The sequence below is a fragment of the Eufriesea mexicana genome, unplaced genomic scaffold, assembly GCF_001483705.2.
Source record: "Eufriesea mexicana isolate 0111107269 unplaced genomic scaffold, ASM148370v2 scaffold5020, whole genome shotgun sequence".
NCBI lineage: Eukaryota > Metazoa > Arthropoda > Insecta > Hymenoptera > Apidae > Eufriesea > Eufriesea mexicana.
In genome coordinates this window covers 267,919-283,830 of record NW_016912977.1, presented here as the reverse complement: position 1 = coordinate 283,830, position 15,912 = coordinate 267,919, and the positions used below count along the sequence as shown (strand labels likewise).

Below are 15,912 nucleotides of genomic sequence, written 5' to 3'. Positions count from 1 at the left end.
GCTCTTCCACATACTTTGGCCGGTTTTAAATTTGCAACGCAGTTTTTATATCGTTAATTCTACAGTACCCGCGGTGTAGAATACCATGAGAGGTGAACTTCGATGTTATATTAACTTAATCGTCGCGCGAATTGCTCTTACTGTTTCTTCAAGTACGGATTTTCTTGTCAAAGCATCCGACGAAATGGAAACTCTCATACTTTCCACGTTCGAAGGTTCACGTTTTACTCTTCTTAATTTATTTGTTTACTCCATAATTAGTTACTTACGACTAATACTGCTTTACAGGCCAAAAAGTGAAAACAAATAGCGTTCTTTCAATTTTTTATATTTTCCTTTTTTTGTATAAAAGAAGAATATACTCGAACTTTATATTTAGGGAATTTTTTCTAGGGAAAAGAAGAAACTTTTCCCGGTAAAAATTAGAAGAGGGTAACAATTCATTGTCCTTTTATATTTTTCGAAATGGTGGTATAATAATATTTATTTTTTCCAAATTGTAAAAATTAATGGAAAATAATTATATTCGAAATGTACAGCTAGAACTTTTTCTAATAAATCTGCATCGTACGGAGAACGGATGGTTCTTCAGCGACACGATTATAAATCTCGGTCTCTCGAATGCACAAGAGCCAAGAAAATTTTGCCTAGTAAACGATAAAATTCCTCGTTGCATTTCACCCTGCATCGTTTTAACACAGAAAAGCTTAACGAGTCACGAGAACGTATGATTCCGCGATAGGGCACGTCTTAGTGTGTTTTAATCGTCGAGGGTTGGTTTCATTGCTGAAGAGCAACAGGACTTGGAATTAGTAAAATTCTCGTATTCCTGTAAATTTTCATTTGTACTACGTGCTAACATGATGGTTTCACTGGCCTGTAAATTGAAGCTTTACGAAAAGTTAGGTTAGGTTAACTGCAATAACGGCGAACTAAGGTTTTGGGAATTTAAGGTTAACGCGAACTTAATCTATTTAGTACAGTTTAATCCTAATCTACATTTTGCTTAATTTAATTCGAACCTAACCTATATATAAACTAAATTGTTTTCAATCTAATATAATCCGACTTGATCATAATGAAAATCCTTTCGACATCCCTTGTTCCAATTAGAATTATCGAGAATCTTCAATAAAACAAAGGTAACTAGTCTTCACTTTAGATATGCGCATTTTAAGCGACTGATTTAAATAATTGGTAAATATTGAACATTCAGATTTTCTATTGCTCAAACAAATTTCCCATTATTGGTATTTTTCAGCATACAAGTATCCAATTTCCACCAATTTTAACCTTTCGATTATATTCTCCAGAGAAAACGTTGTTCAATATTTTTAGGGAATATGTAGTTACTTTTTGATGCGAGAATTACTGCAAATTTTATATCCCTTCTTTCCAATTCCTATGCACTTCGACTTGTTAAACGTATTATTTAAATGTCTCCACAATTTCCCATTCCAATTATTCTTCATGATCTAAGAGTATTTGAACATATCACATATCGTTTGCGTTTCGTTTGCTCCAATATTTAGGTTATGTTCGACCGAAACGACGTTATTTTAACTTTTCCACGATGTTCCGGTCAGAGTATCTAAAAACGTGCCGGATCGTTGGAAAAAGCACCACCTTAACCGAAGCAAAGAAAAATTGAGTAAAAACATGAAAACGCGATATCTTGTATATTTTTCCGGTTGGTTGGCAAAGGGTCCCTACTCGTGATCCTTGAAAGCGTTTCCTTAACGTCCTCACCTTTGCCATTTCATCGCCGCAGGGGATGGTAACGATTCAGCCAGGTTTCCTTATCTCCCTCCATTTTTCCCCGCGAAGTGTGCGTCCGCCATTATTCGGATGCTCCACGTACACACTTCGCTTCCTATGCACTTTGCAGCTGAGTCATACTCGAGGGACCGACTGGGAGACAAAAGAAGAAGTGGCAACTTATTTGCCTCGCCTTTCCTTCTTCGACCATTTGACAAAGTATCTCATAGGTTACGTCCCATCGAGTTAGATTCTGCGTTCTCGGACATCTTTTTTCAAATCTCTTTTAAAACGAACCTATCACGCGACATGACCGAATATAGACTTCGAAGGAAAAAATTCCCAGCACCTCTAACCTGATTATGCAAACCTATGCTTAAAGGAACCTGTAAAGAAATGTCTAAGGGAATAGTGGAGTTGAAAATCAGGTCTGCTAACAGAAGTATTAGAGATTTGGGATCAAAGGATTGGTTCACAATAAAGAGGAAGACGAAGAATCCGGCGGATGAAGGAATAAGAATAGAGGAAATGGGTTCAGGTGGGCAGGTTAAAGAGCATCGAAGTGCTCGGCTTCGTTTCGGATCGATGAGGTCCATATTTGCTAGACTTGATCCGCGCAAGCGCCCCTCTCGCACCCCCTTTTGTTATCCTCCGGAATCCCTTCCTCCCTCAACGCCTCTTCACGCCCCTACTTCCTCTCTCTATCCAACGAGAGACACATAGGACGCTCCGTGATTCACGTATTCAACGCGTACACGCTGTTCAAACTTAATATTCATGGGAACACGCCTTAAAGGGGGCCTGAGTAAGATGGACGTAGGAAAAACGTAAATTGTGGCTCGATTTTGGAGAAATTCGAGAGGATTACTCTTTGATAACCCATCAAAGACCCATTGATTCACTCCATCCTTGCATTTTTTTACGCTTCCCATCTTTCTTTGAGGTTAGGTTCTGGTTCTAAATTTAACCGAGCATTTAGCACCGCGCTAACGTAGATTCCTGGAATTATATCTATAGAGGGGTCTCTATTAATTTCTAAGGATATCGTTAAAAATTAATGACATACCCTAAGTTGGGATTAAAGTTAGGTTATGCTAACCCCGGTTGTAATTCAAACTTTAAAATCATATTTTTCAAAAAGCAAATTCAACTAAGCTTCTTATACTAGCTTCTAACAAGTTACTGAATATACTGATTAAAAGAATTTGAGATAATAACGTGAATATTAGGAGAGAAGGAATTAATTTGTCGCCATCTTTGAACAATTTTTTACCTATTACGTAACTTGTTTTCTAAAATATTTTTAACGATGTATATTATTATATTGTATATTATAATAGCATAAAATATGGAATTTAATTGATCATTTCTACAACGAAAATGTAGTACGTTTGAAATATCTAAAATGACTTACAAGACGAAGCAAATGAACAGTTAGTTTTGATATTGGCTCGAAAGAGGATTTATTCGTCGTGGAAAAAAACGATTTTTCCTTCTCTCGTTCTAGCAGAACGAATACACCTCCATTTATAGGTCGTCACAACATTTCAATTGCTATGGAAATAAAAAAAGGGGAAAAGAAATAAAAGAGAGAGAAAAGATAGAGCGAACCAAAGTAGACATCTCGATGGAACTAACACGAAATGGAACTCAATAAAATTCATCCGAGGAATGGATGCAAAACTGACAAGGGAGTACAGAGATAGAATTCAGATAAATAAAACAGTCAACGAAAACAAAAGGCAGTTAATCGTTGCGAGGAGCAAAAAAATTAGAGGATTGAAATGCAGAAATTGATTTCCTGTGTGAAATCCTGATGCCGAAGGACATGTAAAGGAAATAATTCAGTATTAATGCCGTCATACCGGAAATTAATATCCCACTGACGTTTTCATTGCTGCGACTTCTTATACCTCCCATTCACGGAAAATTATGTCTCTAATGCTCTTCCCTTTTTCATGCATCATGAAAGTATTCAAATTAAAATTAAGTATTAAATTGCAGGTATTGAAGTATCGTAAAACGATGTATTTATTACTTTTTTCGTATAATTTAAATTTAATATTAAATTAAAGGTACTGAAGTATTGTTAAACGACGTATTTGTTACTTTTTTCGCATAATTTAAATTCTGGTTTTTCAAGACTGGTTTTTAAAAAATTTTGAAAAATTTCGGGGAAAAAAAATATTATTAAAAATGGTAATTCGGTGGAACCTCGGGGTATTGAAAATGACTACGAGGATGAAGTGAATCGAAAACAGCCCGATAAATTCAGTGTCGCTGGTCTCGTTAGTGGATGGCGAAAATTAGGTTTCGTTAATTAGCAAGGTGCTTTTCTATCATCTCTATCCCGACATTAATAAGCATCGAAGAATTAATAAACGTGAAGGAAGATCTCAGTACCGAACACATAACGATTTTTGTCTTCTCAATAATTTATGTTCACGAGAATGTATAAATATATAAAAAGGTACGGCTAGGAAAAAATCTGTCGATAATTTATCATACAAAAGGTGCAGAGTTCAGAAGTAATTAATAAGATAAATCTGTTGTGTTCAAGGTCGACCACCTGATTTTCTCGCGTTCGTCATCACCATACTAATGATGTTGCTAATGGCCGCGGGTGTGAAGAAATCTCTGGTGTTCAATAACGTATTAAACGCCATCAATCTTGCCGTGTGGGTGTTCATCATGACGGCGTTCCCTATGACTGGAGTGGTGTAAGTATTACAAAAGGCTCGATATCTTCTGAACATTGATACGGCGTGTCACCGATACGTCTATGTCACGAATATACTCGCGGTATAAGATTTCGATTGAACCTAACCTAATACAAACCCAAAATAATCTGATACAAACCCAACCCAAACTCAAAGTAACATAATCATACATATCATAATAAATAACAAATTTAGCTGAAGTCTAATATAAATGTAACTCAGACTTAGCAAAAGCTTAATCTCAATTTAACATGATCTAGCCTAGTCTAATCCACATTTAATTTAACTCCCTTTAATCTAACCTAACCCAGCCTAAACTCAAAGTAACATAATCGTACATACAATAAATAACAATTCTAGCCCAAATCTAGTAAAAACGTAACACAGACTAAGCAAAAGCTTAATCTTAATTTAACACGACCTAACCTAGTCTAATCCACATTTAATCCAAATCTATTTCAAACCTACTCCAACTTGATCAAACATAACCTAGTTAAAAAATCCATACCGATTGCGAGCTCCAGATAACTCAAATGAAACCTAATTTAAACCTGATATAAATTTATTTCAAACCTATCTTACAAGTTTTAATCTAAACGATTGAATTATACTTCTCCAAGCTTCTAGAATTTTAGGGAATATTAAAATATAGAATGTAGAATTGAACTGCTTTAATTGTAATTTAATCCTATCGAATTCGCTTAAAATTCTTCTAATACTAGCAACTATTATTCCGTTATGAACGTTCCAAAGACAAACATAACCTAAAAATGTAACATAACCTCGATGATGTTCCGACAATTCAAAGATTTTGCGTAAAAACAATGAGGAACTCTCGACGAAAAATGTAAAAGAAGTCGGCAAACATGTCGTATTTAAAAGGAAACCGACTTGCCGGTTCATTTCCGGCGGCTTTTCGCTCACCGTGCACGAAACAATGGCAAACTTGTTGCGTCAAACGGGTTTCAACGGTGAAACTAAGCGATGCATGAGATGGACAACGAGAAAAGAGACTTTCGATTCACGGTTCGCAAGAATCTAAACTCACCAAAAGATGTATGACTCACGGAGATACAATCGAATTGGGTCAGGAAGGGAATTGTTTAGGTTTCAATAGCATGTTGCTCATTTAATACCAGTTTCTCGAGAGTGATCTGTAATCCTTTGTTTGATGTCCGAGAAATACACAAAAATTACGAATTCTTTGATTTTTGAACACGCGAGACAGTAACAAATGCGATAAATAAATATACGTATTATGGATATTTATTTCTGATATATTTAGTTTTTAATAATCTACTAGTTCCATTATTCTTTCTTCGAAAATTCTACATTTATTTCGAGAAACAAATATCGCGTTGAATATAAACGAAGTTCTTAACCAGTCTGAACAATGCAGTCCATTGTTACAGTTATGATAGAATTATAAATGTACACATTACCTTTTATTAATATTACGAAATTAGAAGTCAGAGGATTTACATTTAGATATTATGCATTAATACTAATAATACTATAATACAATATTATAACATATATTATTAATGTTTCTGACTAAATCAAGTAGTTATGACGTCTTGAAAGCAGGGAAAGTGATAAAAATAAAATTCACTTTATTTTTCACACACAGTGAAATATATATTAAAAGCAACTTTTTTTGCTGCTTGATAAAAAGTATTTTTACAAAAAAATTTCTTGGCTAATATATTTCACCGAAACAGTGAATCTCATTTTTCCATCCCCTTTCTTTCTAACAAATAATTTTTATAACAAAGAACATCCTTACAGATTGTTCGATTTTTCCAGAAATTCTTTGCAAAATTATGAAATTCTTATAAATTCGTTGATAAAAAGATACAACTTTCGATCGGAGTCTGTCACGAACTAGCGACGTTATGGGTAATAGGAGGATCTGAAGACGAAGACGAAGACTCTTTCGGGAAGAAAGGAGAGAGAAGTGACGATAAACTATTGAAAGTGCAGTCTGTGATGTCATCATTCTTACCCTCACTACTAGATGGATTCCAGGTTCGAGGGGATTCGAGAATTTTCTCACAAGTCCTCCACAAACCCTTCACTTCCTATATATAGAATTTCCAGACTTTTCAACGGTATCCCAATCTAAGGCAGAGTCTGCTTGATGGCCTTACCGATGAGTCCCCTAGCAGAGTCCCTATCCCTTCCTTTCTCCGTTCATCCCCTCCAACGCTACCTAGTAGCAATCGAACAATCACCATAAACCATGGTGTAGAGTCCCTATCCCTTCCTTTCTCCGTTCATCCCCTCCAACGCTACCTAGTAGCAATCGAACAACCACCATAAACCATGGTGGAAGAAGACCCTCAGAAGTCTATCATCTGCGACGAAGACGTCTACTTTTATTTATAGAAAATACAAGTACCTAGAGGCGTCACTTGAATCCTCGAAGGGAACCGTCTGTCTACAGGTGAAAAGTGGACATAGGGTGGAACATAACTCTATTCACCGAGTCTTGAACGTGTGCTAAGTCATTTGATAACTAGGGTACCGTCTAAACCTGGTTAGGAGATCTCGAATATGACTCGTTTTGTGGAAAGAAAAAGAGAATGAGAAAGAAATATGCAAAATGCATTTTATATGTACAGTTGAACAGTGACACTCAACCAATCGGAAGGATCAACTTGTAGCCCCTGGGGTGTCTTCTTGTTTCCCAGCCACCTGTTCACTAATTATATGCACTACAAAGTTTGCTTTACCTTATCATCATATATTTTCATTTTCAAACCTTACTCGCCTAAATCAAACTGAAACCACCTGCTTGCTACCTGCTTCGTTCAAAATTATTCCAAATTCATTCTCCTTCCCCAACTGTATTATATTTTCGAGAGTAAACATTATGTAAATTTTATTCGTCGGTAAATTATTTTGCGAAACAACCATTCCGAAATATAAAAGTCACGTGGTATTTTTACACAGCAATGGACGAAGGGTGTACGCGGAGAAGAAGCTAAAGCGGTATGAGCAAACGACAGAAGGATATTCAAGATATTAAATATTCCGCAAGTACAGTGTAGTTTGTTCAGAACGAAGGGTTGCAAACGTTCGAATGTCGCCGGAGAGTAAGAACGGACAAATATTGAAATATTCATCCCGCTGAAAGGAAGAACAAACAGAATATCTACGACGGCCATGGTTTTAATGTTCTCGTTTTATTATTTTTTATTTTACTTTCGTTCTTACTTCCATCTCCCATATTAAAATATAATTTATATTTATTCCCGATCGTTCCCGATGCAAAGTTTCGAACGGTCGTGAATTATTAATCAAGAGACAAAACTTCCCGGGTATCCTGGAATTTATACACCCGATACTTTCCGTTTTCAACCCCCGTAGCAACCATCGACACGTGTTTATCGACGATCCGTGATGAATATTTCCGTCCTCGAGAGAGAGAGAGAGCGCGCCCCATTAAAAACGTCCCCTTTCGGACACGAACTTTCTGTTGACCTGATTCAATAATATTCACAGGAACACTGAAAAATTTCAGTAATTCGAAACCTGAAAAAACATATAGAATTCGCGAATGTGGGGCAGTACCCGATACGATTTAAAACAAATTTCAGTACAGAATGTGGAGTAATTTATTTCTATTTTTACCTCCGTTTCCATACACTTCTCTCCAGGGTTTGTAGGCGGACTCTTTATCCAACCGCTTTGCTTTTCTAAATCGTTATTTACCCATTGAAAGAAATCAACCACCTTAAAAGAGCTTTCTAATCCTTGAAGATTTTAACTGCTTTAATTTCCTCAGAAATGTTCCTTTTATTTGACCTTAGCAGACCACGTGGGCTTCCCGGGGGTTGCTTTTGAATCTTTACCGACCTCATTCCCTCGTGTAAAAAGGTTTCAACCCCCGCTCTCGAAACCGTTGGAGAGGTCGCAGTGGACTGCTCGTGTAAACCTCTGCTTTAATATTAATGCGTGCGTTAAACCACCTCCAGCTCCCCTAACCACGCCTTATGGGAACGGCCTGATCTCGGAATTTTCATTAATTTTATCGCGTAATCTTCGTCGCGGAGTTTCTTATTGTTTCCACGATAATTTTCATCGCGATTCCACTTGCAATTGGGCTGGCCTCTTGGAAATAAAATTGGGGATGGTGGAGTCCGCTGTAGGTCAACGACCACTTGGACCACTCCCATTAACCCCGAATAATAATCCCGACAAATCGCGATTCTTTAACGAGGTAGAGACTCTCTTTCTGGGGAATTACAATCCTTCAACCTCTGCTGTTGGAGGGAGGGGGATGGGGGTAGTGTGACCAGGCGAGTCAAAAGAGATTGTAGGGCACTGTTGGAAGCAGTTCATAGGGCTGGGAAGAATTCCGGGCCTTTGCAAGCGGTCTTTCGCTTGTTCTTTAGAGGGTGGAAGGATGCTGGTAGCCCTTGTTATCGCGTCTCAATATCCCAATTTGTCATTTCGCGTAATTACTTCACACTGTGATTCTGTCTTTTAATCCAACATAAGAACTCTTCGTTGGTTTATTCACGAAAACGATGAAGTTTTGGTTATAATAAAATAGGGATGACAGTGACAAAATAAATACGATATATATTATAAAAATACACCAGGGAAGGGGGTGGAAAGTTATGTACAAGCAGTACATATTACCATGATCGGTATATATTTTATGATGTATATTGTTTCTATGTATAACGTCTGCACGATTTTCTGAGAAGTTATTGAAAATATCTATTCTAAAATTCACTGCAGACTAGGGACTGGATTAGAGTCAGTATGAATTCTTGCTCAACACGAACTACAGATGAACTATAAGACAACCCTTACAGGAGCACTTCGACCATCGTGTCCTAACAATGCCTAAAAATATCCTACAATATTAATTATGTATTCGTGAAATTAAGAAGCAAAACCGTATTAAGAAATACTGTTATATGCAGGAGTAATTAGACGGACATATGTACGTGTACATAGAGTTGCAACTATTTTTTAATCGATTAGAGGAAGTATCTTGGATGTACATTGCTTTATACTACCTTGAACTTAATAACTTGTGAAAGTCTCACAGACATGGTACACTGAGATGATAAGCATTATAGTATCGCTTGATGAATCGTATTTTTTAATTATAAAACATACGTTTGAAATAGATTTTTGAAATTGATTATCTTGACAATTAAGAACTACATAAAAACATTGCAGTTAATGTTTTCAATTTATATATATATACAGGATGTCCCAGTAACGGTAGTACAATCGAAGAGGGGGGTACTCTATGTGACAAAACCAATCGAAAATAAAGAATAAAATTTTTTTTTCGAAGCTTCGTTTCCGAGAAAATCGACATTGATTATTTACCGAGTGTGCATGCATTTAGCTATGGCTTATACGGATAGATCATCAATGTATAAGTATCGGTGGTACAACCGAGGAGGGTGTGATTCTACATGAAAAAAACAAATCGAAAATAAAGAATAAAATTTTTTTATTCGAAGCTTCGTTGTCGAGAATATCGACTTTGAATATTCACCGACTACGCTGATATATTGATGGATCCGCCTTAGTCAAAGTTAAGTGCACGCGCACTCGGTGAATATTCAAAATCTATTTTCTCGACAATGGAGCTTCGAATGAAAAAATTTTATTCTTTATTTTCGAATTTGTTTCTTGATGTAGAATCACTCACTTCCTGGTTGTACTACCGTTGCTGGGACATCCTGTATATATTAAGTATTTATCTTCTATTCCTGTACGTAGTACTTTTGACCACACTTTGCACAATTTAGTATGAAATATCATTTCCTAAATCTGTAATCGTCAATGTGAAAAATAAAACATTCATTAAGTATAGTACACAAAATCTTTAAGTTGAGGATGGAAGCACTGATATAACATTGATAAAACATTTCCAAATATTAAAACACATTAGTATACTTACCCGTAGAAACTCGAAAGTCGATAATAAAATTTTCCGACGAAAGCAGATTTGATAGACTATGTACAAATTATTGCAGAGGAAATGATCCAAATTTTTCACGGCGTCTTTCAACCAATATTAGACTCCAATTAGCGTGCCGCGTGAAACTGTAGTATCCTTCAAAGGCCTTGACATCACAAAATTTCCGCGTTTAGTACCACGTGCAAAGTACAAATTGCTGAAATAAAACAAAGACAGATAGGAAGATGAGATAGAAGGGGTTGGAGGGGCGTGTTCGTGTTTTAATCCAGTTACCCGCGTCTTTTTAACGAGCAAACGCATCCTCTGGTCAGGGGTTTCCACTTGGAGGTTTGCGTGGGCGAAACGCTGAGTGTGGGGGCGTTTGTGAACCGCGGGGGCGAAATACTACAGGGTCAGACGGCAGTCTCAAACATTCATGAGATGTTTCTTTTCAGAGTAATCTTGCCCTCTAGGACTCGTTAAAATTTCAACTTGGCTGTCTCCTTATCGTTGAACTCTGTTGGGCGTGTCACTTGAATTAGATTTACGTCTATTTTTATTCTCCCGCTGCTCTCCTCGCTAGCATGAATTCGGAGAATACGTGAAAGATTCATGTAAAACACACTTTCGGGGTTTTGTAGGTATTTCCGCGGTGGACCAGTTGGTAACGGTGACTTTAATCTCGCATCTTCGGCCGTAAGGTTATTTCAGTTTGCGGCTTACACAGGAACGGGGATCATGGGCGACCCTCTGGTCCTGTTTCCAATGAGATTGCATTATGTTTTCAATTTTGCCCACTCTCGTTCAAGCCGCAGGCATCAGGAATTCATAACGACGTTAAGGGATCTTGAAAAATTAAATGGGCCGCGACCATTGGCGATGAAAGACGGCTGGAAAACTCCAAGGAGTTCTCAAAGAACGTTTTTATTAACTCGGGAATCTAATTTGCTGATTTCCACTCTTGCTGCTGCGGATTCTAGAGATTTTAATGCTTCTTGGAAGTAACTAAATATCCCTTGATATTGCAAGCCTAACTTACTTAACTCAACACCGATTATTCCGATTCTATAGCTTACCTTCTCTACAATAATTCTTTTTAAAAATTTAAATTGTAATCTTCTCAGGTTGATGTTAAATATCGTAGCTATAAATTTCTTACCAAGTAAATTTCCAACTAATTGGTTCTTCTGTTACCTAAAACCTTTGGTTCGAATACTTGGATAAAACAAGAAATGATAAGGTAAATTTGAACAACATTGTTTGTTACCTTGTTCATCCGGTTTAACACTCCTTTAGGAAAATTTTGAAGATATGTACCTAGTTTGAAGACATGGAGTTACTTCAGAATATTCCGTAAATAGATTCTACGTTCAGAAGCGTACGATTCTTTCAGGATATTCTGCGCAAAATTTTCAATTTAGTGATACGAAATACTCATAATTTCCTTTATGTCAAAGTCGGTGAAAGAGAATCCTCCTTCAAAGTGAGGCCCTCATGGTGACCCTTCACGAGAGGTGACTACGACTGCCTCACCCTCGGTTTATGACAGAGAAGGTCGGGGTCGCTCGAAGCCAACTCACGCGGCCTGGTCCCGACGTCTTGTGGCCCATCGTTAGCCGAATCCTAAGTCCTGAAAGAATTTCCTAAATTAGGCTTTTGAACGACGCCTCGTGTCCGGGACAATAACGAAGTTTAACTATAATATACGAAGCGTACAATAAACAAACATCGGACCTCGGATTGCTCAGCATTTAAAACTAGGCTTCTAGATATTAACGGGTCTTTTTGCAGCTAGCTCTATAGAATTTAAACTAAAAATATCCTGCATTATTCTAGGTGTTCACCGGTGCAGCGACGTGTTTTTACGCGTTCATCGGCTTCGACATAATAGCGACAACCGGCGAAGAGGCGACAAACCCAAAGAGAAGCATCCCCCTCGCTATAGTCTCTTCACTGATCATAATACTCATCGCTTACGTCACCAGCAGTATGATGCTGACACTGATTGGTGAGTACCTCGCCTGTGGTTGAAATTAAATAAAGACTACAGAAGGGGGAATAGGAGGGTTTGATTTGTGAAATGGAGATTAAATGTCCTGGTAATTTGAATATCTGATTTTTGAATATCTGCGTTTTGTACAGATTTAAAACGAATAAAACGATTGTTAAAATTAAAAGACGATGAGAATTTCAGCCTACGAATGTTTCGTAACGAATGGTTAATATTTGATACAGCTAGTTTAATTATTAACAGGTAATTGGTGGCATTTCCACTGATTACTCGCTTCAACTCCGTCACTTGTTGACTAAAAGGCCCTTGGCCATCCTTGACCTCCCTTCACGCATCTCTGATCACCCTTCAACGTCACAAGATCCTTCGCTTAATATCGTCACAGATATGGTTCGTTGCGCTTCTAGATAATACGCTTCTAGCCAATTAAATAATCTCATAAATACTTGGATCTTTAAATAGGCTCTTAAAAAGTTGTTAAAAACCAGGCAGAGGAAGAAAAAAGCAAGTAGAAAGAAATGCAGAACTGATAAAATTCTTCTTTTTCTAGTTCCATACGACGAGGTAGCCCAAGATTCAGCGCTGGTGAAAATGTTCGGTCAAGTTGGAGCTTACAAGTGCAAATATATCGTGGCAGTTGGTGCTTTGGCTGGCTTGACGGTTTCTATGTTTGGCAGCATGTTCCCCATGCCTAGGATAGTTTATGCCATGGCCCAGGATGGCCTTATATTCAGGTGAATTCCTGTAGCATCATTTTCAATAAGCTTTGATTAATTCCCATTCCATAACCTTAAACACTTGCAGTCATTAACTGTGTGTTTCTGCGTGATTACTTAGGAGTCTGAGCCAAGTGTGGCCAGCAACAGGTACCCCGGCTATAGCAACACTGACTTCTGGTATGTGTGCAGCATTAGCTGCACTGTTCATTCAGTTAGAGGTGTTAGTAGAGATGATGTCTATTGGTAAGTTCTTTAAGCATACGTTTTTTCTCTTTTTTAAATACCGAAGTTCCTGATGCTCTCGAAAGGCAGCAAGAAACAGTCGGGAAACTTTCTTCTACTTGGAATTTTTAGGTACCCTATTAGCTTACACCCTGGTATCTACTTGTGTACTGATTCTACGCTATCAACCTCATACTACGAACCTGGTAGAGTTACTACCGCAAAGTTTAAGAACCCCATGCCGGTCACCGACTAAGGACAATCAGGGAAATGGTCAGGTGACCTATGGAAAAGAGCTGAAACCTGATCAGCTGACCACTGCTTTGAATTCTGTCCAGGCTACACAGTCGGAGCTCACTGCAGCAAATAGTGGCCAACGTATTATGGTAAATTACTGACTACTGCATGAGAAAAATAAAGGTATTGATATAATAAAGCACTAATTGCTCATTGTTCAGGTGAGACGAGTAAGAAGATGCAATAGTTCTTCACCAGACTCAGATGATACATATGGTGCAGAGGAGGATGAAGTTGGTCTGGGTAAAGATGATCAGTATTTAGTTAGTGATAGAACTGAGAATAAATTCTATGGTAGTGTACATGCAGCTGCAGCTGCATCCAGTTGTGGCAGTGCACACCAATACCCAGGAAATACCCCAATAATAGGGCCACCTTTGAATTACCTCCAACGTCGATTACAGGTACAGATTTTAGGAATTATCTGGGCTCATACACCACGATATTTTAGTAGCACTTAGTATTATATACTTTTTGATCATTTTAGGCAGCACAGTATCTCTGTCCTGCTATCTTCCCTTGGGTGGACAGAGGTCCAGCTACGGAAGCATCAGGTCGCTACGTAATGAAATTAGTGATTGTGCTGTATTTGTTGATCGTTATCCTCGATTTAATTATAGTTTGCGGCATGGGTGAGCCCTAGAAAAATAAATCTTTCATCTTTCGTCTTCCTTAAACCTGCAAAAGTCCATCGATATTAATAGCAATACCGATTATTCGTTTCAGGGAACATGGGAACATTTACCACGATAGTAATGTTCGTCTTTCTCTTTGCCATAATTGGAGTATTGCTTGCCATCAGTAGAAAGCCACAAAATAGGTAAATTGAAATATACGCATACCTCCGTTTTCCAAATCTCATCCACTTATAAAATGCGATCTTTCTCAGGAATAGCTTGGTGTTCATGACACCAGGACTGCCATTCGTACCTGCGATTGCCGTTACCGTCAACATATACCTCATCTTCAAGCTGAGCATCCTGATTCTCGTCAGATTAGTTGTGTGGATGATTCTCGGTAAACCTAACCTATAAATGATCCTCTTTACTCACTGTACATTCCGTTGTCGCGTTGCCCAAGTCTAGTAACAATTACATTTACCGATTATAATAATCAATGGACAAAGCATTGCTCTTGCAGGTACAAGTCAATTAAATAACCTGCATTATCCCAACCATAGGTTCACTCATGTACTTCTACTATGGCATCAAGCATAGTAGCTTGGAAGAGGGAAACACCTCGGAGAACGTAGAGGAGACAGTGTCGGCCGGGAACATCGAGTTGACAGTGACAGACATGCAGAAACAGCAGAAACAGCAGAAGCAGCCAAAACAGCAGCAACAGCAGCAGCCACAGCATCCGGCGTCACATGCGACAACCGATCGTAGCATCTACGAGGGCCAGCAGCTGGATGCATTTGGACAGCCGGTGTTCGGCAGCACGAACTTCGGTGGGACACCAAGCCAGAGGCCGGTAACCACTGGCCAATCATCGCTATTCGTTGACCAGGAGAGCTTCCCCACTTGGGACGATTGAGCAACTTCCGGCGCCGTTATAAATATATATATTTGAAAATATCAAGATAAATTATTGTGCGAGCCTGACTGGCGTCGAGCGTTCACCGGCGTAAAAAAAACGACCCTTTCGGAGCTCGCGGTGGACAATGGCCTTTGAGAAGTTATGGGGAATATAATTGAACAGTCATGGGATCGCCCGAATGGGCTATTCGTTTGGGATATATGATTTCGTATGATTAGAATTATATATTTAGTCGCTATTTAACACGGATAAGTTCGATGATTGTCTCCTCGAGATTTTATTGGCTAGATTACGTTGAGATTTATGGAGGAGTTATGACTGTGTATTTCACTTCGTTAGAGTTAAGGAGCAAAAGATTCTTTCATGATATTTTTTACTTAGAATATGCTTTTCTTAAGGTAGAATGTAATTATCATTTTCTTCTGTGAAGAATTATCGAGGAAATTTCATTCGTTCTTTTACTGTTCGTTTTTCTAGGGGAAAAATTCGGAACTTTCATTGCTGCACTGAAAAATGTATCACCAAGTGCTCGACGGTTGAGCAGGATGTACTGCTTCGAAATTCTGAGCTTCCCTTACTAATTTCATTTCTCCACATTGAAAAACGTCAATTTCTAAACCATCCTAATCGATCGTCGAGCATGATTCACCTGTAATCATTCGAGGGAAATCTTGGATTATAGAACGAGTAAAACTGAAAATGTAAAAT

At 38.0% G+C, this 15,912-nt stretch overlaps 2 protein-coding genes across 2 annotated transcripts in view; both read left to right on the top strand.

Moving 5' to 3' along the window:
* LOC108551824 (probable cationic amino acid transporter) overlaps positions 1–4,461 on the top strand; it is a gene marked incomplete at its 3' end in the record, with an annotated part of 11,602 nt that extends 7,141 nt beyond the window's left edge. The window contains exon 4 of the mRNA XM_017906139.1: positions 4,319–4,461. Coding sequence (XP_017761628.1) covers positions 4,319–4,461 — 143 coding nt within the window. The remainder of the gene's footprint in view (positions 1–4,318) is intronic.
* A 3-nt stretch (positions 4,462–4,464) lies between these two features.
* On the top strand, positions 4,465–15,300 carry LOC108551833 (cationic amino acid transporter 2-like). Its single transcript, XM_017906152.1, has 10 exons — positions 4,465–4,478; positions 12,253–12,424; positions 12,978–13,161; positions 13,265–13,389; positions 13,501–13,754; positions 13,827–14,069; positions 14,153–14,297; positions 14,392–14,485; positions 14,555–14,682; positions 14,846–15,300. The coding sequence occupies exons 2-10, from the start codon at positions 12,406–12,408 to the stop codon at positions 15,199–15,201; spliced, it is 1,548 nt and encodes a 515-aa protein (XP_017761641.1). The 5' UTR covers positions 4,465–4,478; positions 12,253–12,405; the 3' UTR covers positions 15,202–15,300.
* Positions 15,301–15,912: the final 612 nt, after the last annotated feature.

Coding starts and splice junctions, on each gene's coding strand:
- LOC108551833 (XM_017906152.1), top strand. Junction 13,755..13,826: donor ATAGTGGCCAACGTATTATG/GTAAATTACTGA, acceptor CTCATTGTTCAG/GTGAGACGAGTAAGAAGATG. Junction 14,486..14,554: donor AGTAGAAAGCCACAAAATAG/GTAAATTGAAAT, acceptor GATCTTTCTCAG/GAATAGCTTGGTGTTCATGA.